General features: G+C 39.7%; 1 protein-coding gene across 1 annotated transcript in view; it reads right to left on the reverse strand.

Annotated features, from left to right (window-relative positions):
• Window positions 1-26628, reverse strand: part of LOC124777488 (E3 ubiquitin-protein ligase UBR5) — a 344177-nt gene that overhangs the window by 301555 nt on the left and 15994 nt on the right. Inside the window, exons 2-6 of the mRNA XM_047252926.1 lie at window positions 14699-14899; window positions 6530-6935; window positions 6172-6380; window positions 5780-5949; window positions 3997-4196 (exon numbers count right to left, since the gene is read on the reverse strand). Of these exons, the coding sequence (XP_047108882.1) occupies window positions 3997-4196; window positions 5780-5949; window positions 6172-6380; window positions 6530-6935; window positions 14699-14899 (1186 nt within the window). The remainder of the gene's footprint in view (window positions 1-3996; window positions 4197-5779; window positions 5950-6171; window positions 6381-6529; window positions 6936-14698; window positions 14900-26628) is intronic.

The following is a 26628-nucleotide window of genomic DNA, read 5'->3' on the forward strand; positions in this document are numbered from 1 at the left end:
TGTCAACACGTTCATTCCCCGGGATGCCAACATGACCTGGCGTCCAAACCAAGGCCACCGAACGTCCAGAACGGGCAATGGCGGAAACAGACTCCTGAATAGAGGACACCAGAGGAGAAGAGGGATAGCAGCGGTCGATGGCCTGAAGGCTGCTCAGGGAGTCACTGCAGATGACGATGGACCTACCTGAGCAGAAACACATATGCTCAAGAGCGCGCAAGATGGCCACCAGCTCTGCAGTAAAAATACTGCAGCCAGCCGGCAAGGAGCGTTGCTCAACATGGGCAGCGTTGAGCAAAAGCGTAGGCAGTGCGACCATCAACCAGGGAACCATCAGTGTAGACAGGCTCACAGCCCGGAAATGATTCGAGGAGCGCAAGAAAACGGCGACGGAGGGCCACAGGCGGAACCGAGTCCTTAGGTCCCTGTGCCAAATCCAGACGGACGGACGGCCGGGACAAAAACCAGGGAGGCGTAGGTGTACGGACCCGGAAGGGAGGCAGAAGAGGGAATGACCCCAGTTCTGACAGCAGGGACTGGACACGGACAGCTACGGAAAGCCCAGACCTAGGTCGCCGTTCGGGCAGATGGAGGACCATGGCAGGGAAAAGCAGGCGACAATTGGGATGGTCTGGCGAGCAATGCACATGGACAGCATAGTCGGCGAGCAGTCGATGGCGGCGAATCCGCAGCGGGGGAACCCCGGCCTCCACCAGTAGACTATCCACGGGGCTCGTACGGAAAGCGCCAGTTGCAAGCCGAACCCCACAGTGGTGTATGGGGTCTAACAACTTCAACACTGAGGGTGATGCAGACCCATAGGCCAGGCACCCATAATCAAGCCGGGACTGCACAAGGGCTCTGTACAACCGCAGCAGCGTGCAGCGAACTGCACCCCAAGACGTGTGGCTAAGGCAGCGGAGGGCGTTGATGTGCCGCCAGCATTTTTGCTTCAGCTGAGTAACATGAGGAACCCATGTGAGCCGGGCATCAAACACGAGTCCCAAGAAGCGGCAAGTATCCACCACTTCAAGCAGGTGGCCGCCAAGGTAAAGTTCAGGATGAGGGTGGACCGTCCGACGCCTGCAGAAGTGCATAACTCGAGTCTTGGCTGCAGAGAACTGAAAACCATGAGTCAGAGCCCATGATGGTGCCTTGCGAACGGCGACTTGCAGCCTGCGGTCGGCGACTCCCGTAGTCGTGGAGCTAAATGAGATGCAGAAGTCGTCGGCATACAAAGAAGGATACACCGACGACCCCACTGCTGCAGCCAGACCATTAATGGCCACTAGAAATAAGGAGACGCTCAACACTGAGCCCTGCGGGACCCCATTTTCCTGTATATAAGATGAACTAGAGGTGGCACCGACTTGCACCCGGAAAGAGCGGCGCAATAAAAAGGTTTGAAGAAAAGCCGGGAGCCGACCACGAAGACCCCACTCATGCAACGTGGCGAGGATGTGATGCCGCCATGTGGTGTCATACGCCTTCCGCAGATCGAAAAATACAGCAACGAGATGCTGACATCGGGCAAAGGCCGTACGGACTGCAGATTCCAGCCGCACCAAATTGTCCGTGGCAGACCGGCCCCGACTGAAGCCACCCTGGGATGGAGCGAGGAGACCGCGCGACTCAAGGACCCAACACAAACGCCGCCCCACCATACGTTCGAGCAATTTGCACAAAACGTTGGTGAGGGTAATGGGACGATAGCTGTCCACCGCCAGTGGGTCAGCACCGGGCTTCAAGATGGGGACAATAACACCCTCTCGCCATTGCGACGGGAACACGCCTTCGCTCCAAATGCGATTAAATATCGCGAGAATGTGTCTCCGGCAGTCCCTGGAGAGATGCTTCAGCATCTGCGCGTGGATACAGTCTGGGCCTGGTGCTGTATCAGGGCAATCGGCGAGGGCAGCGAGGAATTCCCTCTCGCTGAAAGGAGCATTGTATGTTTCAGAACGACGCGTGTGGAATGAGAACGGCGTCCGCTCGGCTCGCTCCTTTAGCGAGCGAAAGGCGGGGGGATAGGATGCAGCCGCAGAGCTCTGAGCAAAGTGCGCGGCAAGCCGTTCAGCAATGGCGGCAGCGTCCGTGCAGACAGCGCCGTCCAAGGAGAGCCCAGGGACACCCATAGGGGTCTGGTATCCGTAAATCCGCCGGATCCGGGACCACACGAGCGAGGGGGAGACATGGGAGGCCAAGGATGAGACATACCTCTCCCAGCACTCCTGCTTACGCCGTGCAATAAGACGACGGGCGAAGGCACGGAGCCTCTTAAAGGTGATGAGGGTCTCAAGAGACGGGTGCCGCCTATGACGCTGGAGAGCCCGCCGATGGTCGCGAATAGCCTCAGCAACCTCCGGTGACCACCAGGGTACAGCCCTCCTCTGAGGGTGGCCAGAAGAACGGGGGATGGCAGCCTCGGCCGCTGAAATGATGGACGTGGTTAAAACACGCACCACCTCGTCAATGTCACCCTGTGGGGGAGACTCAATGGTTGCAGCGGAAGTAAAAGCTGGCCAGTCAGCCCTGTGGAGAGCCCAGCAGGGCAAGCGCCCAGAAGAATGACACTGGGGCAGTGACAAATAGATGGGAAAATGGTCACTACCACACAGGTCAGGATGCACTCTCCAGTGGAGGGATGGGACAAGTCCAGGGCTGCAAATAGAGAGACCGATGGCCGAGAACAAGCCATGGGCCACACTGAAATCAAACCAGTCTCAGGACTGAAGACCACACCAACCAACCAAAAGGTAGAACAGTATGTATCACACCCTGAAGATAAGTGATGGCCAGCAAATACATCTCACAAGTTTTCTCTAAAGAATTTTCCTTTTGCTGTAATCGTGCAGTAATATTAGACCTGCTGGTTTCTTGCGATATTTTCTGACATTTCAACAATTCTCTTACCTAGCGAACATTCCTGCAGTCTTAATTTTGTACACCTGAAAAGTTGACAAGAGCAGTCTCGCTGCTGTCACTCAACTCATTTCTTTGAAGATAGCACTAGCATGTTTACAGACACACATTCGTGACAAGTATACGGCTACCAGTGAATCCTCCCAATGACTGTCACAAATAATTTGGTCGTGCTAGACAAGAAATTGTATTGTGGCTGAAGCGTAGTAACAGTTTGATATGGATGAAGCCACTTATGGTTTTGGAGTCTGACCGCAGTTCGTACTCCAAATTATTTTGTGTGTGTCTTTAGGCCACTTTGAAACTGAGCATGAGCACAGCTTTAATCGACTCACACATGGCCCCTCAGCCCTCGAGATTTGCTCGCCTGATGGGCTGTGTTTCTTTTTATCTTGTGAGGTGCAAAACTTATGTTCCACATGTGAGCAACATTTTAGTACAACATTAGAGATTTCTCAATTGCTACGCATGTATATAAATTGGACAAATAATACAACACTGGACAGTCAACATGTCACTCAAATAATATGGCAATTTCAAATCTTTGCTTTTACCCCTCGCTACCACACACTTTTGCCAGTTGCTACAACACAAACCTTTTTTCTTTAAAACAATACCAGACCCTGTTCATTCTAAACTATTTTATTATTCTTGATTCTCCATTCACAAAAGAAGGTGGGAAGGGGGAAATAACTCTTAAAGCATTATTTTTCCATAGATGTACTGAGTCATTATCTGACAGTTTCATGTGTCTCCCTCATTCTGTGGAGAGTAATAGAGCTAGTTATCACCACTTTGCAGCCTATAACGTGTCAAATAGCCTTCTATCCAAATTTTCTTTCTCTAGCTTCCTGGGATATTTCTCCGAAAATTTAGTTTCATTCATTGTAACGTACTAATATTTTTTAATTTTCAAAGAATGTGCTAAAAATGTTTCGTATACATAATCTTCACCAATGGGAGGAACACCACCACCTTGAAATATTACTCGAACAATTATACTGGCAAGGGCTTTGTACTTTTTCAGGGAGCAAAATTCAAATCAAAGGCTGCAAAAGGAAAAAACACACTTACTTCAAAATGTCGGTACGGTTCTGTCTCATTCCATTTCCATTGGTACAATTGTCCAGAGGAACTAACAGCAACTAACTCACTGTACAATGCCGCTATCATTATAAATTGTGGTAGTGGTTCACTGCCTCGTTCTGGCCAGAATTCAAGCTCATCCGACATCCACAGTGGACTCTGTGCAGCAAACTCTTTCTTTTTACTCTCTGAAAAAATGGAACACACACACACATTTAGAAAGCAATATGCATTAAAAATATGACATTTTAAAATACGAAGCACTGGTCAAACTTTATAACTTTCCTAAAGACATGTTCAATTCCCTATGGGTTAGGAATATCCTGCACACAAAATAGTTAAATTCACAGAGACAAATGGTTGTCCAGTATGACCTTTGGCAGGAGTAAGGTCTCCTGGATTTAAATACCGCAGGTTTCTTTTTCAGGGAAGAAGTGTAGAACTTGGATGGGAAGGGAAGCAATGATAGGTCAATCAGAAAGGTGTATGAGAGGGAAGGGAACCTAAAGTAAAGGATAAGGTGTTAAAGTGAAGAGATGGTCAAGACAGCACATCTGTAGGACAGTTTCAGTTCAAAGATGACAGAAGGTAGGGGTAAAGTGAGGGGTAAAGATAGATGCAGAAGATGAGAAAATGGAAAGAAAACTACGAACTGTGATATTTCTAGTATTTATGCTTTGGGTTTATCTTGTGAACACTGCTTGCAGTGCTACAGCATGTTACATTTTCCTACAATAAAATAGCAGCCTATCCCAAAGACTGATTTAGGTATTTGATTCCATCACTGAGAGTGTGTCCCACACTGTGCAGGTGGTGTCTTGTTATTCTAACTAACGCTGTTCCTTCTCCAGAACAGCAGGCAATGAGGAGTTTCGAATCCCTCATGTGTAGTAGTTCTGTATGGAGTCTTAGTGAAACTCATTCAGCATAAGCAGCAGCAAACACTGCAGAAAGTTCACCAACAGCAAACAGATGTACTTATAAGGTTTTCAAAGCAGTTAGTTAATGGGTTAGTTCATCTGCAGTAGCACACAGAAAGCACAGCTTCGCAATGTTGATTTTGCTGGTTTGGATAGTTCCTCAAACCTATGAGTGGGAGCAGTGAGCTCCATTAACTGATTAAATTATGATCTGTGCAAAACTCTACCAAGTGGAGTACCTTTTAATTTCTTTCCCTGTTCATTTCCCTCTCTTCCTTTCCTTACTATCTAATTACAATCTTCTACTACAATTAAATTTTCGTCTTCCTTAGCTATCTGAATAATTTCTTTTATCTCCTCATACACTGTTTCAGCAAATTCATTGCCTGGGGTGCCAGAAGGCATATGGATTTATACTAGTGTGGTTGTTGTCGGCTTTGTGTCGTCTTTGCTACAATAATGCATTCACTATGCTGTTCATAGCAGCCTCCCACAATCCTATATTATTATTATTCATCATCATTGCATTATGTCTTCTCATACTAACATTTAGTTTTTAGTCATCTAATTCTTAATTCAGTAGTACTACATTTTAACTTAAGATATTTCACAAGAACTCTTGTATAATGCCTTTTTTTTTTTTTTTTTTTTTTTTTTTTTTTTTTTTTTTTTAAGAAGAAGAAGAAAGAGGAGGAGGAGGAGAAGGATGAGGAAGAGAATACTCTTATGACATATTTGGAGCTACAATATAAAATAATAATTATTCAATATATGTGAAGTTGTAAATGGGGTGTGTGGGGAAGGGGAGCAGTGAAATTACTGAACATAAGTGTAAATGTAAAAAATTTTACCTGGATCTTTATCCCATGTAGAATCCCTCAAAGCAGATTCCAACCATCGCCTCGGTCCATAGTACTGACGGTCTCTCCAACGAGAAAAACTGTCCCTTTCCCGTTCCCTATCTGTTTCACGATCACGGTCACGATCAGCATTTAATCGGCGGCTGCTGGAGCTAGCTCGGCTGAAAGACAATAGAAAACCTTGGTGAGAATAATAAACGAAAAAATGAAGAAACGCAATCAATCACCTGCAGCCACCTGACGCATATTGGAGCAAACTAATAATTTTGTAAGTGAGAAAGACCACACAGTCTGGATATTGACCACTTTTAATCACTAAAACAATACAGAGATAAACTATTAACTATGCTAGAATTTACTTTATAAGTGGCTAAAGCACTAACCTTCTTACAGCCGAATATCCAAACATGTCTTCCGAAAACATAGCATCGGCATCAATAATCACAGAATGATCAGCATGAAAGCCTCCATCTAGCAACGAAATTAAATCTTCTGGGACATACGAATCTGGAGCATCATCAGCATCATCTCCTTCTTCATCATCACGACTCAGTAAATTATTCACCGCCAGATTAACATCCAGATTAGTGCGCTATTGTAACAGTACAATGAGAATAAATTACTTGAACTTGACTAGGAAAAAAACTGGTATACATTTTGATTATTAATTACATTTTAAGTTACAGTTGAGACTGATAAGTAGCAACAGAAATATAATTACAGAAGTTTGTAGCATCTGACCTGCAACTCCCGGATAATCAAATTGCGACTCTTTCCTTGCAGAACAACTTGGGCCTGCGAGACGAGCTCCTCCGGCACATAGGGTGCCGGTACAATAGGTCGTGACCCGCTGCCACTTCCACCAGAGCCTCCGCTGGCACCCATGATAACACCAGGGGCCCCTCTGGCTGCACCCGCACCCCCTCCTGCTCCTCGAAGGGAAGCATTGGTACGCACTATGCGTGCCCTGCTACGCTGCAACTGCCTTCCTCCACCAGAGCTCGAACTGGCAGCTCCTCCACTGTTCCCTACTTTGCTACCACTACTACCATTGCCACCATTACCATTTCCACCAGCTCCCCCACTGCCACCTCCTCCTCCTCCTACCGCACCCACACCGTTACTCGTACCACTGCTTCCGATTGTACTGCAAAAGAACAAATAGTTACAGCTTTTTAAATCTGTCACAAGCAGAAGCAGCAGTAATTTTGAACTGTATGACAAGCATGAAAAAATCTAAACCACAAATAGAGTGGGACACACAGCTTCATAAGTCCTTCAATCTGAAGGCAATTACCACCACATGATTCTACTGACACTTCCACTACGCAGATGTTTCAACCAGACATTTGTCAACAACAGATACTACACAAGTGTGTGAATTAGTCATGAACTATTGTTATTGTGTGTGTGTGTGTGTGTGTGTGTGTGTGTGTGTGTGTGAGCACTCCAATAACTGTCAGAAGGAAACTATGGAATTGCTGCTCTCAGTGAAGTCAAATTATTTGTAACTCATGTATTCACTACCTTCAAGAAGGACTTATAATCATGTTTCTGTCACATATATACAAAAAAGTCTACGGTTTTGAAGTGGAGTGAAACTTTGACAATGTTCAATCATATAGAGCAAACAAAACACAAACGCAGTACTATCGACAACAAAACTTGAGAATGACAGTACTAGCAACATATTAAAAGTACTGCACAGCGTGTGTGCCCAGTCTGGACATGGAAACAGTTGACATGGTGCTAAATGAAAAGTGCAAGCTTGTTTCAGCTCGTCTGAAACCTACAACAATAGTAAAACTCTACTGGCTTACGTTATAAAGTTTCTCCAAAACATGGAGAACATATCTGGTTCTTATGGAATACCATCCATTGTGTGAGTACAAGATCGAGGCCAAGGAAAAGTTTACTCTAAACCACATCAGTCTTGCAGACAACAGCAGCTACAGCAAGGAAACCATTGTGGATTTCTCGAACTACTGAATAACTTTGCCTGGCCTCTCACTTCAGAACCCATCCCACCTGCGCACAAACAGAACTGGATGGATTGTGTGGAGGTCACTCATCCATTGTCATTCTTGAATCATAAGATCCGGGAAAAATCTCCAGGAATGGCAGATCCTTGTGGATACCACCAATTGTGTCTGTGAAGAAGGCTTGACTGTGGTACATGCACTGACTTGTCAAATACGCCCTGCACGGAAGACGATGATCTACTTGTGACACCGAGTGCAACTGAAGTGCAAGTCTCTGATCATCAGCTCTTCGGTGTAGCTTGTTAATTGTTTCTTTAATTTATTTTTAGTTGTAATTACCATGCACTGTATGTTTCTGACTTTAATAAATAGACAAACAACACAGAAACCAAGCAACAAGAATTACAATATGTTGTAAACATGTTCGTTCAACACTCAATTACATCTCCAAGTATATGCATATATGTCTACCAGACCTTCCTCTTAGAACCCAGGGAGGAACATCCTTTAGCCATTTATTGCTCACTTGCCTGGTGGGATACCCTGCCCACCTCCATACCATTTTCATTACAACCAAAGTAATGTCTTCGCTCCAGTTTGTTCTATATTCAATTTTTTTCCCCCTACTATTCCCAGTAATCCCCAAAACGCATTGCTTCATTTCTCAATAAGCAACTTCAGTTTTTGAAAGGTTTTTGCATCACATGTTCGTGTCTCACTGCCTATGTCAGAATGGGTAATATTACAAACATAATTTTTTGTTTCCAGCATATTAGAAACACAGTCATTAAAGTTCTATTTAGTTTGCCAAAAGTGCAACAGACATTTTTGCTATTCTGTTTACTTCTTTATCAGAAGATCCAGTCACTAACTTCAATTTCCCTAAAGACAACTACCAATCAATCGATTTGAACACTTCAAGCTGATCTGAACAATTTCATTTGCAATGAGTTGATTAAATTTTCAAACATGCTTGATGAAGATGTTCCATCTGCTAAGATAGTTCTCATTTAATATTCCATCTCAGTTGCACATTTTTAAGTAGATTACATGTTTCAATCTCTCCGGATCATCTTCAGATAAAAAACAAAGTAAAAGTAATCTAATATTTAGCAATAAATAAAAAAGAATTTTACTTACATGTAGAATTTACCTAAGCAGCTGTGACAGCAACCTGTCTTTACTCGTATCCATATATCAGAATAGTAGGGTTTGCAACTGTGGTCAATGTTTTAAATAGGTTTATGCTTGAGGTGGGGGGGGGGGGGGGGGGGGGGAGGAGGAGGAGGAATGCAGTGTGAGGTCGATCAGGGGAGTGGAAAGAAGCATGGACAGGATGGTGGGGATGTCATGAGTTTAACAAGAGAGGTCGTCCAGTATATTTATGTAAAACTTGAAACACTAGTAGCATAGAAAAATCGGTATGTAGAATGTAAACGGAATTAAATAGTGAAATTATAAAATGCTTCAAGGTGAGATTGAGAGCAGGCAGAATGGGACGGGGAGGTGGGTACCTGCAGAGACGCTTTCGGTATAGTATGAGAAAGGGTCTTCTACTAAAATCGCAGTAAGTCAATAATGTAAAAAGCCTCCTGTTAAGATACCAGAATGGATGCATAAAACTGTAAAAGGAGGATAAAATAGTATATTAAGAATGTTGAAATAAAGTAGTCAAAACTGAAGTAGTATCTGAAGATGAATTAAAGTGTGTAACTCTGAAAGTATGAGGGTAATCTCAAAAGTAAGGTCTCCTATTTGTTTTTACAAGTACATAGACCTGTTTATTTATACAATGGTTTACATCATTTTACAGCTTAAAAATTTAGCTATCTTTCGACATAATCACCATTTCTGTCGATGCGTTTTTGTAGACGCTGTGGCAGTTTTTGTATGCCGGTGTCATGCCAGCTAGCCGCCATGCTGTTTGTCGTGAATTTCAGTCCAACTAGCTGCAAACTCTCTACACCACTTACGAGCATTTTTGGCATCCATGCACGACTCACCATACACTTCTGTCAATTGGCGATGGATTTCAATCAGCACAGTGCCTTTTGCAATCATAAACAAAATAACCGTGCGCGATTCGCACTTGGCGCTAACATCCAATGGGAGCTCCATTCTCAACGGCTGCCAAGTCCAGACTGAGCACCTCAGCGCGGCGTGCACGTTTCCACACAGCGCGTGAAGCACTCTTCATAACAGTGTAACCAACTGCCACACAAACAGTTCTGTACTTATAAAAAAAATAGGAGACCTTACTTTTGGGATTACCCTCGTATAAAGTCATTGGTTTTTACTCTAAAAATGTAAAAAGAAAATTACACAATATTAAAAGTATAGGCCTAGAACAAAGGATGTACAAACAGTGAAAGAGATAAACATTGTAAAATTAAGGACATGGAATTATGTAGAGGTCCTAGACCTGCATGAAATGCTGTTAAATATTTGAACGTAAAAAGCCGTGAAACGATAAATTATAAAAGTGAAACTATGTGCCGCAGCTGTAATTGTAGGGAATAGTGTGTGACAGTTATGGTTAACTACATTTGCTACTGCTTGGTGGTGTTGTTTGGTATGCAGTTTTGCAATATGTACGGAAGCCAGTTTGCACACCAGGTCGCTGCTAGCACCGTGTGCGAGGCAATGCCACCGTCTCTCCTCTGTGAATGGGGTTGTTGATCCTATATGCACTGCGCTGATATGGACAATTAGAAGAGGTTTTCTAAGTTTCTGAAAAATGCACTGTTAATACACTCATTCTGCTGATTTTAGTGCTGCCAGGCTCTAGCAAACAGTGAGTAAAAATCTCAGTTTCTTCCCGCATTGTCAGGAGGTGCACTTCGGTACATTGTGTAGCACTTCCAAATGCATCAGTAGTTCCAACAGCATCCTTCGATGTTAGAAGATGCTCACCAAACACTGTATTATTACTGTGAATTGAAGCATATTTCAAATATTGTACGTGTTTGATCCCCGTAAACTTTTGGACAACTCCAACACTTCAGTTTATATACAGCTGCTGCTGTATAAATTTCGAGGCTCTTCTATTCACATGGTGCCTCAGTCTGAAGCCAATAATGTCATTAGTTTTAAACCCTACACACAAATTGGTATTGCAAAGTTGTCTAGCAATAATTTCTGAAACAAATCATTTTTAACTCATGGTCACGGACATGACTTTATTGTCTACATGTTCACCTGTTAACTGCATGTCTCTGACTTACACTGTTGTTGTCTTTTAATTTTCTGTAGTAACTTGGTTACTGTTGAGGCTGTATAACTGTTGCTCACTGTAACATGCTTTATAATAGTGATTTCTTTATCCCTCTCACACTCGTTTAGTTGCAGTTTTAATGAACTATTAATCATGGGACGAAACTATGCTACGCTGATTCTTTCAGGGTTCCAAGACTTAGAGTGAATAACAGTATCTGCCAAGCTCGGTTTTCTGCACATGCTGAAATGGCGTTTACTCACCTCTCTTGTGACCATAATGTCAAGGTAGTTGGTGCCTTTACTTTCATGTTCAACTGTAAACCTAATTTTTGGATGAATGGCACTCATTCTCTCCGCTATGTCATTAGCATAAACATGAATGTAGCAGTAATAGTGAAGAACTTAAATGGCTACAGCAGGATTCTTACAAGGGGAAACGTCCTGTCACAGCCCCGTCAGATTTAGTGGTAAGATGTCCAGTGTATAGACCATCAAAAACTGAACACAGATCAAGCATAACAACAGGAAGAAAGTGTACTGAAATGTGGTAGGGGGGTGGGGGGAAGAGAGCAAACTAGAAACAGCGAACAGTCCAAGTGGTTAAACAGTGACAGTGCCGAATTTTTTTCTTTCTGTAGTCTTGACAATTGTCATACTGTACACTGGCTACAGAATATGAGTCACACGGTACTTCAAAAGTAAATGTGATGAATAGTAAGAGCAGGCAAGATACCATCTATACAGTTCACAAAAATGAAAAGAACAAATAAACGGGTATGAACAATGTTACGACAAAGAAATTCAAGAGTCAAAACTTCCAAAACAGAACGCAACATTAAAAACGTATTTTTGATAGAGCATGGGGAAAACTGCGATTCTGCAATTGTTGTGTTCATTTTTTGCAGCTTATGTGACAAACTGATATGTTTCATCCTTTCTTTGGGAGTGATAACATCCACATCCATAAGAACACCAAAATAGGGCAAGAAGGCCTATCTCCAACACTCATCAGGTGTACAAGCTAGGTGTGTCAATAAGAGATTCATACACACGTACTGTCCCTAATGTCTTGTATGACATGCCAGATGTGTTTTCCAGTGGAGAATTGTGTTGATTTGGTGCTTTGTCATCAAATGCTTGCAGTTTCCAATCAAAAGCCACTTCCTTTTTCAGCTGCTAATAAAGTAGTTGTGCACAATGAACTTTCATTATACGTCTCTTCCTTACTACTCACTATTGCAAAAGGATGTAACACTGTGACACAGACAGAAATTTGAATACAATGTGCAGACACGTCAATGATATCGGACGGACAGTTTATAATGTACAGCTATGTCAATGATCAAATGGACAATTCAGTTCATAACACACAGACACATCAATGACCGGACAGACAGTTCATAATTATATTGGAAGTGGATGGGGGGGAGATTATTTTAAATTAATTAATTAATTTATTATTAATTATTTATTATTAATTATTATTTATTATTTATATTATATATAAATTTATATTATTTAATGACATATTTATATTTATATATATAATTATAATTAATTAATAATTAATTAATTATAATAATTAAAAATAAATTAAATGACAAAATATCTGGCGTTTTAAGTAATGGTCCTCAAAGTGTTAACTTTTAAACAAGAGTCAAACATTATGTGATTTAAGAAGTTCATCTTGCGTAAAAGGAAATTTACTTTGAAAGTAATGCTTTTCAAATCACCATTCACGATATTTTCCCGGGACCTGTTAGAAATAGATTCGTTTCAGTGGTTGCCAGAGAGCGCCAGAAAACAGGCGTTACTGCGCATGTGCAGCTATGATGGTGTAGGAGGCCCCTATGTTCATACCTATAAAGCGGTAAAGAGATCTTACATAACGTCATAAAAGAAACAGGACATCGGATGATACTCCAAGAGCATGGGAATTTCATAAACCACAGTAAAATGTATAATGCGGCTTGAAGTGCACATTTGTATGTCCATATTTACAATGAAGTAGGCCCCAACCTCGTATTAAGCTTTTCAGTGCGATTTTTGGGATGAACATTTCTTGAAGTACCATAAGTACTATCTCATGTTTGGTTCTTTATTACAGCAAAATGCCGTACATACCAGAAGATGAAAATGTGCATTTGAAATTCAGCGAACATTTGGAATCAGCCTATTCTGTGGAATGAAATGCTTCATTTCAAATAAATTGACTGCTTCACCAAAAAATATTAATGAAAGCCAAGTTTCTTTAGCAAACCGAAGAAAACAACTTCATTGTTTGGCAAGACAATTATTGTTTGACTGCCAAAATCATGGAAATGAAATCAGAAAACTGAAACTAATAATATGTTTCAGCCTTCTGCAATTATGTGATTGTATTTAAATTCACTTGATAGCTCCACCCACAAAAATCCGTTTTGTTTGCATTTGACATGGGAGCTGTAAAATAAACAAGGGGTGTGATGTCATATTGATAAGGGGGCTCATACTGTCAAGTTCTTTGTAAATTTGATTCAATTATGTAAGCACTGAAATAACATCACATACTCCGTAAAAAAAAGTGAAGTTTCATTTCACTTCCTCCTCCCCTTCTAGGCGCTTCACTTTTTTGCCAGCAATGAATATGTTGTCACTCTGTATAAATATTAAACAGATGTTATGGAAGTTCCAAGGGGATTATTTACTAACAAAAAATTGTTGATACTGATAGTATAATACCAAAACATTCTATAACCTGGACACAACATTAATAAAATAACAACAATCAAAATCCATAGCAATTAGAGATGGGCAAAGTTGTTCTTTTAATGGAACCATTCCTTTTGAGATAGTTCTTCTTATTGAACTAGTTAAAATGAACTACCTAGTTCATTTTTATTGTTTAAATACAAATAAAACATAACACCTTTAAACTACTAAATCAGAAGCAAAATTTAATACTTCTAAAAACTAAATGACCTTTAGGAACAAACCAAGTGCGCAATTTACAAACTTCCTTTGTACATGCAATCCCCTGCCCAAGGATGAGTTGGGCACTTTCAATTTTAACCCAGGCCTTTACTCCAGAACATGGATATTGGGAACAACTAAAGATTTATTTATTCTTATTGACACCAAGAGTGTTTATCAGTATTTTCTTATCTAATAGGGTCTGGAAAAAGGAAAAACTTGTTCTCAGGTTTAGTAATTCACAAAAATTAATTCCTAAGATTGGAAAAAAATGTTTAGATACACGGTAAATAAGACATAAGAAAACAATGGAACTATGTAGAAAGTGTAAAGGACAGTCCAAGGGAGATGAGGATCATATCTGGAGACTGAACTGAACTAAAGGAAAGGTCTCTGCCTTCTGAACTGACACATTTCACACAGTTTACCGCTGGGAGTTCAGAACTGTGGACACTTAAGATGCTGGGAGTAGGCTTACTCAGTATCAAGAGTGGGGAGCTTCATGTATTCATGAACTACACATGCCACATAACAATGTCATTAAACTTGAATTACAGAAATTATATTCACTGTCAGTAGTTCCTCAAAGAAGGAACTCTGTAATGAACCGACAATTTAATATTGAATATTTCCTTTAATACAAGTAATCACCAACTTTCTTTATAACAATTTTTACACAAACAATTACTGACATGTTGGATGCCTTCATATGAATGGTTTACTAACACTATAAAAACAGTAAATGGGAAACTTTAATTACCTTTTTGAGGAATCATTTTTACTAAGATCTAGCCTGTCAGATATAATAGAGAATGAGACTCTGCACACACGTCCATCGTCCAGCAGAAGAGCAAAATGTGTTGGACCAATAACTATTCTCTTCACTGATATTTTCAAATTAGCCAACGCAGCCGGTGTCACAACTCCGAAACGATTAAGTTTTTCTGAAACTTCTTTTAACCTGGAAAAATAACAATAATTGCATGAGACAATCATACCCCTAATTCATTACTATTTTTATTACTTTTCTGGACACACACACACAAATTATTTCCTGCTTCTATTGTTTGTTGTATTGCATCCAGATTTCCTACCCTGTATCTACTATCGATACTCATCATTCCAGTCATATTTGTTATTGTTTTCGAGTGCTACTGGTTGTACTTAGTGGAGTAAGTGTTGACTTATATTTTCTATGATTTTGCACATTTTCATAAAAATAATAATGAAGTAGTTCATGCCTAAATTAAAATTCACAGGAAATACATACATAAAGTAATTGAGGTTAGTGGGTCAAAGGCACCAAGAATGTTGGAGGTAAAGATAGTCAGCACCTCAAGACAGGAACTGCGGTGTCTTCAAGGCATTTCCTCCCAGTCAGCTTGTGGAAATAAACTCTCATTTGGAAATAGTGTGTGTGTGTGTGTGTGTGTGTGTGTGTGTGTGTGTGTGTGTGTGTGTGTGAAACCTTAGAATGCTCTGTGATTTCATTTCCAAAAATACTGTGAGCAGAATATGTGATGGTGACATATCCTTGGGAGAGAATCAGCATCTTCGCATAGGTATTGCGCCAAACTTTATGCTGAATTGTATAAAATGTGGTGTAATTGCTACAACAATGACATCAGAAATGGCAAGTAACAATTTGTACGAGAGTAATATAAGGCTAGTTTATGGTCTCAGATCTACCGGTAAAGGGATGGAGGCGGACAAACTCTTATGTGCACTACTTGACATTCCAAACCCACCTGCAAAATTTATGACTTACAGTAAAATTATTGGAACTGCTGTTACTGAAGTTTGTAACATCTCAATAAAGGAAGCAGCCGAAGAAGCACTCAAGTAAACGGATGACAGTGAAGGTGGTAATATCTGTGCATGTTTTGATGGTAGCTGACACAAATGTGGCCATATTCACTAAATGGAGTCATGACAACTACATAATTTGATACAGGCGAGGTAACTGATGTAGAGATTCTAAGCAAGTACTGTATAACTGTGGCAGTAACTGAAAAAGAGCATGAACGTAACTGCAGATAAATTATACTTCCCAAGTGGTGGGACGCAAGCGGCAGGAGTTCTCAGGATTTTTATTGTTCAGTGGCAAACAGAGGTGTCAAGACACATACAGTATTTAGGGTACAGTGACAGCAAGGCATATGACCTGATATGTGCATGACAAACCTATGGTCTTAATGTAACAACTTATAAATTTGAATGCAAGGGGCATGTCCTGAAGAGAATAGGGTCCATGTTGAGAAGACTATTAAAAGAAAAGTAAAAAATAGTACTGGAAGATGGTAAGAAGACAGAAGTTGAAAAAGATAGATTACAGAATTATTATGGCTTGGCCATACGAAGAAATGTTGGGAATTTGGGAAATATGAAAAAAGCTGTATAGCCTATCTTTTTCCATAAGCTTTCTGCAATTGAAAATCCTAAGCACTGTCTCTGCCCGAATGATCCTGGCACTTGGTGCAAGTACAGAAGAAATTAAATATATGACAACAAACATTCTTTACCTGCAGCAGTAATGAATGAAATTAAACCTATATTTAGAAATCACTATAAAGATATTTTGTTGAAGAAATGTCTTCATGGGAAAACACAAAATTTAATTGAATGTGTGACTTCTGTCATTTGGACCTGGTTACCAAAAACTGTATTTCTTCATATTAAAACCCTCAAATTTGGTGTTTATGATGCTATTTTAAGCTTCAATGTGCGTGTAACATGGAAATTGGATGTTTTGGAAGTATTGGGCATAAAATCTAGTGGAAACACTGCTAAATCCTTGGTGCAAATAGATAGAGAGAGAATCCACAAAGCATAAATTGCTAATTCAAAATGAACAAAAGAAGCTAGATGGAAAAGAACAGGGACCAAGAGAAGGGAAGAAGATCATTACAATTCAGATGGTGCTCAAAATGGTACAATAAAATATGAGTGGTAAGTAATTCTCATAACTATGCTAAAATTGCAATACTAAACTTTAAATTAATATTCCTCAAAATTACTTTTTTTTGCCTTTTGTGTACCATTATTTTCTAAACTAAATGGACTATAAATATGAAATTTGGCTAATTTGTATTCAGGGTAGTTATAGGTTATTACGAGTAAATTGAGAACCACCAACACAACAGAAACTGTTTCTATAATAATTAATGTATTCAAAAAAAGTAAAATTTTATTAGTGAAAGAATTAAAACCTTTTTGTTCAAATCCATAAGAGGTATTTTGTTCATTTTACTTGTAAATGCAAGCATATATGTTATACACATTCAGCAAAAATTTCACTGTTTTAACACTTATAGTTCCTTTGAAAATGTACCAATTCAAAGTGTGAAATAGTATTGGCAGACTAGGTACAAAATTGCCTTCTGTCTCCCCCTTAAATAAACATTTTTTCAGGTAAAGTTTTTTTGGTAAGATTATAAAACAGTGTGAAGTGTGAGTATAATATTAGACCCAAAAACGATGTAGGGCAATTTTATCTCAAATCATACAGGACACCTCAATTCATAATCACAAATTTCTCTGGGAAAAAAATAAATGTTAGGCCTCTATATCATGCGCATTCTATGGAAAAAAATGTTACGCACCTACCTTGGTTTTTGAAAATTACAGAACTTTGAAAAATGTATATTTTGTACACAACTCTTAAAACAGTAGAGAACTAAATTAAGGTTTAAGGCTCCCCCCCGTTCTACGTTCAAATTTAGCTCTCTCTCCCCATCCCCGTCGTGCGCGCACGCACACGCACACATTAATGGACTTTCTCTTAACATACAGATTTACAAAGAAAATACACAAATTTGAATTTTTTTTTCTAATTTGGAAAGACTTTCTTCTTATATTACTAGATACAACATATAATTATAAACAATGTCTTGTTTGTTCCAGCTATCGCTATTATATAAATATTAATTACTAACATTTTAAAAACTGCCTTTTTTACATGTTTTTACAAATTATTTATTCAAATAACCCTATCACAAAACTTATGAAAATTGCACAATGTATTGTTTGGGTAATGTGATGGTAATTCATGCAAACTCAGTGGGTAATACCTCTGTGTGTAAAGCATTAGAAATTTTTAAATATTCTGTATATTTCGCATTATCACTGAATTTCTAGGGTAAAAAATGGATGTTCGCAACACTGTTTACAGCGCTCCACTAGTGAGAACTTGCCCATGTGCAGTTTTGTGTTTTGTCGTAGCCCCTAATATATCGATCATTAAACATCCAGGCAACATCAGAACCACAAAAAGAAAACAGAATGTACAAAGAAAAGTGGAAGAATCTGAAACATGTTTTACACAAACAACATCTTCAAAGCTTTGTGAAATACATGCAGTTGGTGCTCAACCAAAAGATAAGTTACATGTGCTCGGTTTAAGATGGCGCCGATAGGAAAGTGTAGTGACGCTTCTCTCTCGTTAAAAAGGCAAAAAATGAACAGTTCTTCGTGTAGAGAATGTAAAAAGCGTGTGATGAAGGGTATTCTGTGTATCAAATGCAACTTCTGGTTACACGAAAAGTGCGCGAAAGTAAATCTAAAGTTCGTCAGCGATGATTTTCCGTGGACATGTCACGGTTGTTTACGTGACGAAACGGCCGATCTTGTAAGTGCAGTTGATACAAAAAACGAAATTATAAAGTTACTACGAAGTGACATTGAGGCATTAAAAACCGAACTTTCAACCATCAAGAAAGAAAACGATACATTAATACAAGAAAAGAAGTCCTGTGTGTGTAAAAGCCATCAAACAGAAAAGCAAGAAGATCGCGAAAATACGAATGACCGATCGTACTGTAAAAACAACATTTCAAGTGTTCCCGTTGATGTCTCGGTAAACTCAGTAAGCCAAAAACCGGAAGATAAATATAAATGGAAGGTGGTGACATACAGCAAAAGGAAAAACAAGGCGACAGATAACGCAACAAAAGGAAAATGACTTTTTAATAATTGGCGATTCGCTGCTGAAGAATATCGCTGTCCCCAATTGCAAGATCGACGTACGACCTGGTATTAGAACGCATCAACTCGGTAAACATTTTAAAAATATGGTAAATGCAAGACAAGATACTACAGAACCAGATTCTGAAACCAGACATAACTATAATGGGGTGTTTATACATGTTGGGACGAATTCGTTAAGGAGCAGCAGTGAGGAAGAAATGGCAAGCGAAACAAGAAACATGATTCGTACTGCAAGAAATATGTATGCAGGATCTCGTCTGATACTTAGCGGAATCATAAACAGAAGGTCGGTGAGTGAAAAATATATCGCCAAAATAAACTGTGCTCTTAAAGAACAATGTGATCGTCTTGGGGCAATTTTTATAGACCCAAACAAATTCCTATGTAAAAACTCACTAGCGAAGGATGGCTTGCATTTAAATAGACTGGGGTCTGTAACGTTCAGCAGAATGTTTGCAGATGTCTGCAAAATCATTAGATGCAAGGGAAACTAATATGGCCTGAAGGGGATGAAAAATCACACACTCCAGCTGGAAAAGAGAAATATAAGCACCATACAAAAAAAGACGATACTAAAGAATTTGCCCCAGAATACAGCTCACAACATGTAAACCAACAAAATAAAAATTACATAAAAGTACTTCATCAAAATATTCAATACTTTGGTAACAAAAAATTAGAAGCAGAAGTACTCCTGAGTGAAGTAAGACCAGACATATTATGCATAAGTGAACATGGACTAACTGAAAGTAAAATACATAATGTGGCAGTAAAGGACTACAAACTAGCTAGTTACTTCTGCAGATCTAAATATAAGGGTGGTGGCGTTTGTATATATATTAAAACAGGTACTCTTTCAAAGAATGTAAACAGTGAAGTTGCTACATTTCCCATAGCTAGAGAAAAAGACTTTGAAGTTACTGGTATAGTGGCAGAGGATTTTAGACTGTTTTGTGTGCACAGGTCACCATGTGGCAATATTAGCATCTTTCTAAAAAAAGTTGCAAGCTTATTGAGAATGAATATGAAGAGAAATCTTATTATATGTGGAGACTTCAACATTGACATGGGAAAAGACACAAAAATAAGACAGGATTTTGAAGAAGTGTTAATACAGCATAACATGAAAGTGACAATAACTGCACCAACAAGAGTGACTTCACAAAGTGAGACAATTATTGACAACATAATTACTAATATGTGTAACTATGAGTCACATGTAGTTCAGACAAAAATATCTGATCATCATGGACAACTAATCAGCTTTTGCAGAAGTAATGACACAGTATCAGAACCAAAACAAACAACCAAAGAAATTAGGATCATCAGTGAACAAAATATCAACATCTTTAGAACAATGTAGAACAATGGAAGAAGTAGAATCTGCTAGATTCTTAGGTATTCTTGTGGATAATGAACTGAAATGGAAAAAACATATTAATAATGTCTGTAAGAAACTGAGCTCTGTCATATTCTTAATGCTGCAGCTATCACAGTATTCAGACAAGAACCTTCTGTGTACAGTGTATCATGGACTTTTCGAACCATACTTACAGTATGGAGTGACGGTGTGGGGAAACTCAAACAAACAAGAGACAAAACGAGTGTTCACATTACAAAAAAAAAGCAATTAGGACCATTTTAAGAAGAAAGACCTCTGAAACATGCAGAAACTGTTTCAAGAATTTAGGTATCTTAACTTTTTCATCATTATATATATATATACAAAACAATAATGTACATCACAAAAGGTCGTGAGGACTGGATTACAAATGCTAGTGTACACACCCACAATACAAGAAAGAAGAATGAAGTACGGAGCATACCCCACCGACTGGCAATGCTAGAAAAAGGACCCCAGTACTCTGGTATCAGACTACTAAGAAGTCTGCCCAAAACCCTGCAAGATAGTGTACTTCACAATGAATTTACAAAGAAACTTAAAGACTATCTCATTGAAAAAGAGTTTTACAGTGTTGCAGAATACTTATGCCATTAAATTTGTATATATTGTTACTCATTATCAGTGATGTAAAAATGTAAGCTAAAGGTGTAGAAAAATAATTGATAAAGAATTTTAATACTTTGACATGTCCTATATTACACGTACATTTACTGTACACGATGTAATCTTACAGGATCAAATAAAATTCAATTCAATTCAACCCAATGTGATATGTAGTTTGAAAACCTAAACATTACTACCTCGGCAGAGATCTATCCTGAGAAGGAGCAATTACTGACAATGTTATCAGATAGTTACTCCAAGCAGCAGATATAGAAATACATACCCACTTCCTCCCATTATTTAATTTCAAAAGCTCGATAAATAAAGAATGAAAAAGATATTTGAGCATGCCCAGATTCCTCCTGTAGGCATCCATTGCAAAATTATACACTTAATGCTGCTCCGTAATACTATCTAAGTGATGACAAAGACTGCAGCAGGCAAAGTCTTAATCATGCAGATGTTATCTCAGTTAGTGAAAACGTTAAAAAAGATAAAGGGAAATATGACAAGATCAATAAGACAAACATATCTTCAAATGAAAAAGGGGAAAATGGTCCAACGAAATTCTACTCCTTACAACCAAAATGGGTAAAATGCCAGCCAGTGAAGGAAGTATGCACATGTGTTTATTGCACTAATTTGAAACTTATTTGTTTCATCATAAGCAGTGTCACTGGCAAGAAGTACACAGAGATGGACTTGATGCTTTTGTGTACATGTCATGAGCTGTAAGATAAATTTTGTTTGCAGGAGTGTGTTCTGTGTCCTGGTGTTGGAGGAATGGTCATTGAAGCATTATAGCTTCAGGATACTGACAATGACATAACCTATGCATTGTGGGGGGGAGGAGAGTAGGTGAAGAATATACTCGAGCTAATGAAGTTTGTTACAGAGGTGAGGCATTGGTTCATTAAAGAAGTAGCTCATCATCATACCCATAGGATTCAGATCCAGGCCATTGCAGTAGTAAAATCAGCCACAGTCCACACTACTGACACATTAGTTCTTCATTTTGACTTTGCTGAGAACTGGTTTGTTGCTTTACGGAACGAAGTTCAACACTGCCACTGGCAAACATCACAAGTGTCGATATTCACAAGGTGTTGCTCACATACTTGGAACATCACACTGTTTCGTTATTGTCAGTGACCATCTCATTCATGATAATGCACATGCATGTTATGCTGTCAGCATAATTGATGACATAGCATCAGAGACCACACATTTCCTAACCCTGTGTGTGAGATAGAGAGAGAGAGAGAGAGAGAGAGAGAGAGAGAGAGAGAGAATGCAGTATCTCTTTAAAAACCGCTTTCCACTTTTACTTGGAAAACAATAAACAAGAATTGAGACAAAAAAGTGGACATTTTCAGCAACATGTGAAGGGTTAGGAGGCCTCTGTAAACAGCCTGGATTTTCCATTGTTTGAATGTAACAAGATTTAATCTCTAGCATTGATGCTATAAGAGATGCTATTGGATTTATACAGACCATATGAAAATTACTACAAAATGCAGAACACTTACTTCTAAATGAAAGTACGTTAGTGGAATTCCATTTAAGAGTGGCATATACATTACAAGAACAGTTCTCCACAAAATATAGCCTGTTACAGTATGTGAAATGCAGAGACCTCAGTATACTTTAGATGGCTTTGCTGTGAGCTACTTTGTTTCTTGTGTTTATGAAAATCAGTGGTGGGTGGGACATATAATTAGCTTCTCTCATGAGCTGCAAGATGTAATTGTCTCCTTTATGGCATACCATGGTCCAGCAAATTCTTTTGAATGGCATCATCAACAGATGAATGTGCTGTTCCTATTTCCCAAGAACTACCCTTGTTGGATCATCCTTGCCCATGTGCAAATTCAGCTCAGCTATACAAGTTCAATAAGCAGCAGATGAAAAAAATAAATGAACTCTTTTCAACAGTGCAGTGTTGATTGTTACAGTATAGGTAATTTTAACTCATAGACTATCATAAAGAAGTAAAATCATGATGGAAGACAAAAATTTGAGAATAATATCAGAAACAAAAAAAATGCATAGACAAAGCTATTTTTTATAACTAGTTCTTTATAAAATGCTTGAACAAAATGAACAATTTTTTTTCCATTCACTTATAAAGGCTGTGATTAATTATTTTGATTACAATATGCCAGTTTTGTATTATATTTGCTCAACATCAGCAATCAATTTTATTTTTTAAGTGTCTATGATTTTTTGACCTTGGTATGACTATGTCTAACATAAAAATTATTCAAATTTTGCACTGCAAAATAGTAACCACTCACTGCATGCGAATAACTAGGTCTAACATAAAAATTTCTCAAATTTTGCTCCACAAAATACTGTCCACTCTGATTGTACCTTCCGGAGGTACAATGACCAACTGACGTATGATGAGGGTTTTAGAATAAATAGTTTATACAGGATCAGATAGAATGTAGAAATACTCTGATAGTTTAACTGTGTGTCAAGCAATGCTCAAAAAAATTTTTTTACTGAGTTTTCCAGGACAATTTTTGATTTTTCCAGGTTCGCATTGTGCTTGGAGCCTAACCAACTTTGATCGATTTAATGAGAAAATCTACCAATCTGTCAATGTACAAGAAGATAATGAGGGTCATACTCTTGAGCTTTTTTTTAAAAAAAAGCTTTAAAAATCAACATTGTTTATTTTAACCAAGAAGTAAATGTATCAGGATGTGACAACAGAATTAAGTGTGAAATGTAAAATGAACAAAAAAATAGTAATGTTCCTCACTGTAGTCTTCCACACTAATTTTCAAGTCTACAGATGCACTGTAACACTAATGTTCGTAAGTTTACAGATGCACTCTAACACAAATTTATCCAATTCAGTCACATTAATGTAACCACCACCTATGTTTGATGTCAATGTGCAAGAACCACTCACAGATGGCAGCACTAGTAGGGGACGGTGTGTAAGGCATGTTGGGGGATGCAGAAAACAGTGGAGTCATCGTCTTAATGCAGTGATTTATCCGACATCCAAAAGGGCTTTTGGGCCAAGGGTGGAAGCATTTCCAATACATCTAAGTTTATAAATTGTTCAAATGCCACCATGGTTAAAGTATACTGTGCATGGCAAAATAGCACTATCCAAAACCAGCACTGAGGCAACAGTGGTGCACCACAAGCTGTAGATGATGGGGGGTGAACTACGGGTGCAGAGATGTGTGCAGGTGAATAGACATGCAACTGCTGAACAACTAACCACCTAAATGAATAAATGGGGTAACAATAGTCTCTCCTCAAAGACCATTCAGCAAACGTTGCTGTGTAAGCGCCTCCACTGCAGGTATTTAGTTCATGCACCTACACTGACCGCTGTTCATTGGCGACGAAGGCTATAATTCGCACACAAGTACAGCTGCTGGACATCCATTGTGTGGCAACAGGTGACCTTTTCATGACTGATTGATATATTATCTGATAGGGACCAAACGGCGAGGTCATCAGTCCTGCGATTCCAAAGTTAATCACAGAAGAAAGAAGGTCCACTAAAAGTGGACAGATCCAGTCAGGGAAATCAAATTATATATAAAATAATGAGCATAAAACACTCACAAAGAAAGGCATGAAAAATGAGATCAAACCCAAAAACTGAAAAAACAAGGGGGCAGTCATGGAGTCACAGACAGAGAAGACTGGAAAATAAGTCCCAACCACAACCAACCAGTCCCTGCTCCAAGACTAAAGTAGAACCTTACACCTGGAAATAAAATCTACTTTCATGGAGGAAACTGAAAACCAGTTCAACCACCTGTGGATCATCTGCTAATATTAAATTTAAGGAATCGGGAAGACTATACTTAACATGAAGGGCCGAAAGGAGACAGTCCACCAATATGTGGGATATCGTCGCCCACAACAGGGGTGAGAGTCGTTACATAGGAGGAAACAATGGGTGAGCTGCGTTTGACCAATGTGTAAATGGCATAAAACAGTGAACTACTTCTGAGAGGAGTGAAAGAAAGAGCGCCAAACTGCCGCAGACTCCTTGATTGTGTGGAGTTTATTACCATGAGCAGTAACGCTCCAGATGGCATTCCAATTTGGTCGAAGAGAGTTGATGCAGATCTGCACACCCACATCTGGAATCATGAAAGAAAATGGGGATAAGTACCTCCTCCTCTAGCTGAACGGTCAACCAGTGCATTCCCTGGGATGACCATGTGTCTTGGAACCCAGAGAAAGACAACTGAACAGGCGGCAAGTGCAATGCCAGAGGGAATGTCATGGATAGCAGAGACCAAAGGGTGACAAGAGTAGCAACAGTCGACAGCCTGCAGGCAGCTCATCACAGAGTCTGAACAAATTAGAAAACTGTGGAAGGAGGCCTGAGAAACAAAAAGGAGGTCCCCGTGAATGGCTAGAAGCTCTGCTGTGAACACACTACATGATCCCAGCAATAAATGGTGTTCGAAGCCCATTGGAGATGCGAAAGTGTATCCCAGCTTATCGATTGTCTTAGAACCATCAGTGTAAAAGATGGTGGCACCCTGAAACTCTGCACAGATGGCACATACAAGACGCCGGAAAACCATATGAGGGACAGAGACACAGGGCACAGTCCAGTGAGTGGATATGAAGATCCCGACAGCAGGAAGTGGAGACGTATACCAACCGGCAATCCACCCATGGGCAGATGTTGAAAGGGAGGCATCCCTCGTAGGCAAAGAGCACAGGGTACACAGGATGGTCAAGGAATTGGCAAACGGCAATTGTGTAAGAAACAAGGAGTTGGCTCCATCAGATGTGTAGAGCGAGAATCCCCACTTCTGTGAGGAACTAGTGCCGCAAAGGCACCAATAGCGAGAGGAATCCCACAATGATGGAAGGGTCGAGGAGTTTCAAAGTGGAAGGAGATGCTGAGTCATAAACCTGACTACCAAATCTGTACAAGACCAGAGCACAGTGAAGATGGAGGAGAGTGGAATGGTCTGCACCCCAAGATATGTGGACCAGGAGGCAAAGAGCATTAAGCTTCCGCATACATGTAGTCTTTATGTGGCAAATACGGGGCAGCCATGTCAGCTTGTTATCAAAAATAAGGCCTAAGAAATGTGACTGTGCTACAACACTGAGGAACTGGTTGCCTAAGTAAAGTTTTGGCTCAGGGTGTACTGTGGGTCGACGACAAAAATGCATAACTTGCGTTTTGGAGGGGAAAAAACTGGAAGCTATGGGCAGTGGCCCACGCAGAGGCCCCTCGGATGTCGCCTTGGAGCTGGTGCTCAGCAGATGTATGCTATCAAGTGGGAGCTGCACCAGATGCAAAAATTGTGGACGAACAATGCCGGGGTAACCAGAAGCCCAACAGAGGTCACAAGCCCATAGATGGCACTGAGGAAGAGATTGAAACTTAGCACATAACTCTGTGGGATATCATTCTCCTGAATCTGAGAAGAAACAGTAACAGACTAGTCTGATAAGGACACACAAATGGACTTATGTGAAGTCACAAGCAAGCTGTTTTTAGTGATAGAATTACTTCTTTAATCTGAAAAACCTCTTCTCAGCACTTTCCACGAGTTTTATTTTTATAGTTTCTAACACTCTTCAGTTGTCTGTACTCACTTCCTTCTTTCCTAATTTTCTTTTGAGGACTTCACAGCTCTCATTTTCTCTGCTACTGTTTTACTATACCTACCCAAGGTTGCCAC

Source organism: Schistocerca piceifrons, chromosome 2 (genome assembly GCF_021461385.2).
Source record: "Schistocerca piceifrons isolate TAMUIC-IGC-003096 chromosome 2, iqSchPice1.1, whole genome shotgun sequence".
Taxonomy (NCBI): domain Eukaryota; kingdom Metazoa; phylum Arthropoda; class Insecta; order Orthoptera; family Acrididae; genus Schistocerca; species Schistocerca piceifrons.